The following is a 1,927-nucleotide window of genomic DNA, read 5'->3' on the forward strand; positions in this document are numbered from 1 at the left end:
GAACAGCCCTATTCGTCAGGCTCACTGACCATCATCAACATCGTAGGAAAAATGGCATGGGTCTAGATGATCTGTGGAACTCGTAGACCGTCGCAGTATTGGACCTGAAGTTCACTGAGTCACCGATACGTGAAAAATGAGGCACGAACTCCGTAGATATAAGATCACCGAAAGTTTTACCTATGCAGAGGAAACGTCGCAGATACCGCGAGAAGAACCGCCCTGTTATGATGTCGGTGATAGCGACTTGATGAACATATAACACAACGCTGAAGCTGATCGAAAGACGAGGAGCAATATGCAGTAGTGCACTTTTTATTGCCTTTTGAAAGGGCTAAGTGCGAAGACATTGAGAGTGGTCCTGTCTTGTGTCACTGAGTGTGACAAACAAGTGATACGTACCCGCCACCTGGGTTTCCCAATAAGTAAGCCTTATAAGGCTGGACGATCACGTGTCTCGCCCAGCCTTATTTGGCTCAACAGTGTATTTTCCCCAACACCAGCATTAAATAATGCCCCAAATAATGTCCGGAATTGTTCTCTAAGGCTTGTGGCTGCGCGAGCCAAAACGGGTAAGCGATGCTTTGTTCCCACACTGCGGACAACATTCCGCACGTTGCCGGAACCTTCGTGCTCGCTGTTGCCCACAGCGAGCTCAACTACCACAGTATTTTACCACATTTCTTTGTATTTTTTTACTGTACTATGCAATGATACATTTAATAACATTAGTGTCGCATTTTTAAGCCCTAATGACTACAAACTAAGGGTATATACATGTATGAGGGCTGCAGAGGTATAATGGCTCCTCCACCTCACCTATTGGCCCTAGAGCGTTTCCCCCTGGTCGAAAATAATCCATTTTATGATTAGAACATGTCTATATAGTAAAAAATGCGAAATATAATTACCTGGAGGCTGGGGAGGGCGTTCTGAGGGGGTAAATGGGGGTAGGGGAGGGGAGGAGGGGGATTACATTGCCCTAGGCATCACAGAACCATCTATGGAGGTCCTATGAACATTCTGAATAGAGAGGGGAGTCAGTAGGAGGTCCTGGGGTTGCAAAAATGCGACCAAAGCAGGAGGTTGACTGCAGGTCATAGAAAAACCAAGGTAACTGCTCACCAATCAAGAGGACACATGAGCGGTGTTCAGAGAACATATTTAGACTCTATTTGAGTCATATGAGCCAGTACAAAGGGTGATAAAATAAGTATCAGAGACACAGTGTAAAAATGAACCAAAAACATGAAAAATTAAGAAGAGACTTACCAAGGGGTGCAGAGCGCAATGCTAGTGCATTGAATGGTGCATATAGCACCCCTAGTCCACTGAGACAAGTAGTACTTGTAAGGATGGGGAGGAGAACAGGTCAGAGACAGAATTGGTCCAAAAAGCGAACCATTGAGCTCACCAAGGCAAAGGAGATTCCCTGCATGTGTACCAGGGGGAAATAATGTCAGAAAGCGATGGGATACACCCTGTAGTGTTATTATATCAAGGGGGAGGAGCCATTAACAAGTGTAGGGCGAGTTAGACAGAAAAAAGTTCAACAGGGGGTGAAATCCACTCACCTTGCCAATACAGAGGCCCTGGGGGTATATAGTGACCCAGAGAGGTCACAGAATGATAAAAGACACCTAGATGTATTAGTGTAGTAAGTTTCATGACATACCAAATAGATGTGGTTGAGTTATGGTCAAAATGGATGTTGAGGAAGTAAACTACTCAGTCACTACAGTTGCCTTATGTGTACCGAAGTGCAGCCATACACATAAACCACTCATTTTGACCATAACTCAACCACATCTCTCTGTTATGTCATGAAACTTACTAGGCTAACACATCTAGGTATATTTTACCATTCTATGGTCTCTCTGGGTCACTATATACCCCCAGGGCCTCTGTATTGGCAAGGTGAGTGGAT

At 44.8% G+C, this 1,927-nt stretch overlaps 1 protein-coding gene across 1 annotated transcript; it reads right to left on the reverse strand.

Moving 5' to 3' along the window:
* Nucleotides 1-733: 733 nt before the first annotated feature.
* EDB91DRAFT_1182192 (uncharacterized protein) lies at nt 734-1,707 on the reverse strand. The gene is made up of 6 exons (XM_041320460.1): nt 1,575-1,707; nt 1,415-1,481; nt 1,273-1,346; nt 1,126-1,171; nt 912-1,023; nt 734-843 (listed from the first exon to the last, which is right to left on the reverse strand). Exons 1-4 carry the CDS (start codon nt 1,666-1,668, stop codon nt 1,152-1,154), a joined length of 255 nt encoding a protein of 84 aa, XP_041168593.1. The 5' UTR covers nt 1,669-1,707; the 3' UTR covers nt 734-843; nt 912-1,023; nt 1,126-1,151.
* Nucleotides 1,708-1,927: the final 220 nt, after the last annotated feature.

Source organism: Suillus paluster, assembly GCF_016628075.1.
Source record: "Suillus paluster strain FC165 chromosome Unknown EDB91scaffold_364, whole genome shotgun sequence".
Taxonomy (NCBI): Eukaryota; Fungi; Basidiomycota; class Agaricomycetes; order Boletales; family Suillaceae; genus Suillus; species Suillus paluster.

What these genes read in the sequence shown, in the direction of transcription:
- EDB91DRAFT_1182192 (XM_041320460.1), bottom strand. Translation starts at nt 1,668, where the DNA reads ATGAAACTTACTACACTAATACATCTAGGTGTCTTTTATCATTCTGTG. An exon ending in AGGGAATCTCCTTTGCCTTG is followed by an intron (nt 1,347 to 1,414) that starts GTGAGCTCAATG and finishes CATCCTTACAAG; the next exon opens with TACTACTTGTCTCAGTGGAC. An exon ending in ATTGCGCTCTGCACCCCTTG is followed by an intron (nt 1,172 to 1,272) that starts GTAAGTCTCTTC and finishes TGACTCAAATAG; the next exon opens with AGTCTAAATATGTTCTCTGA.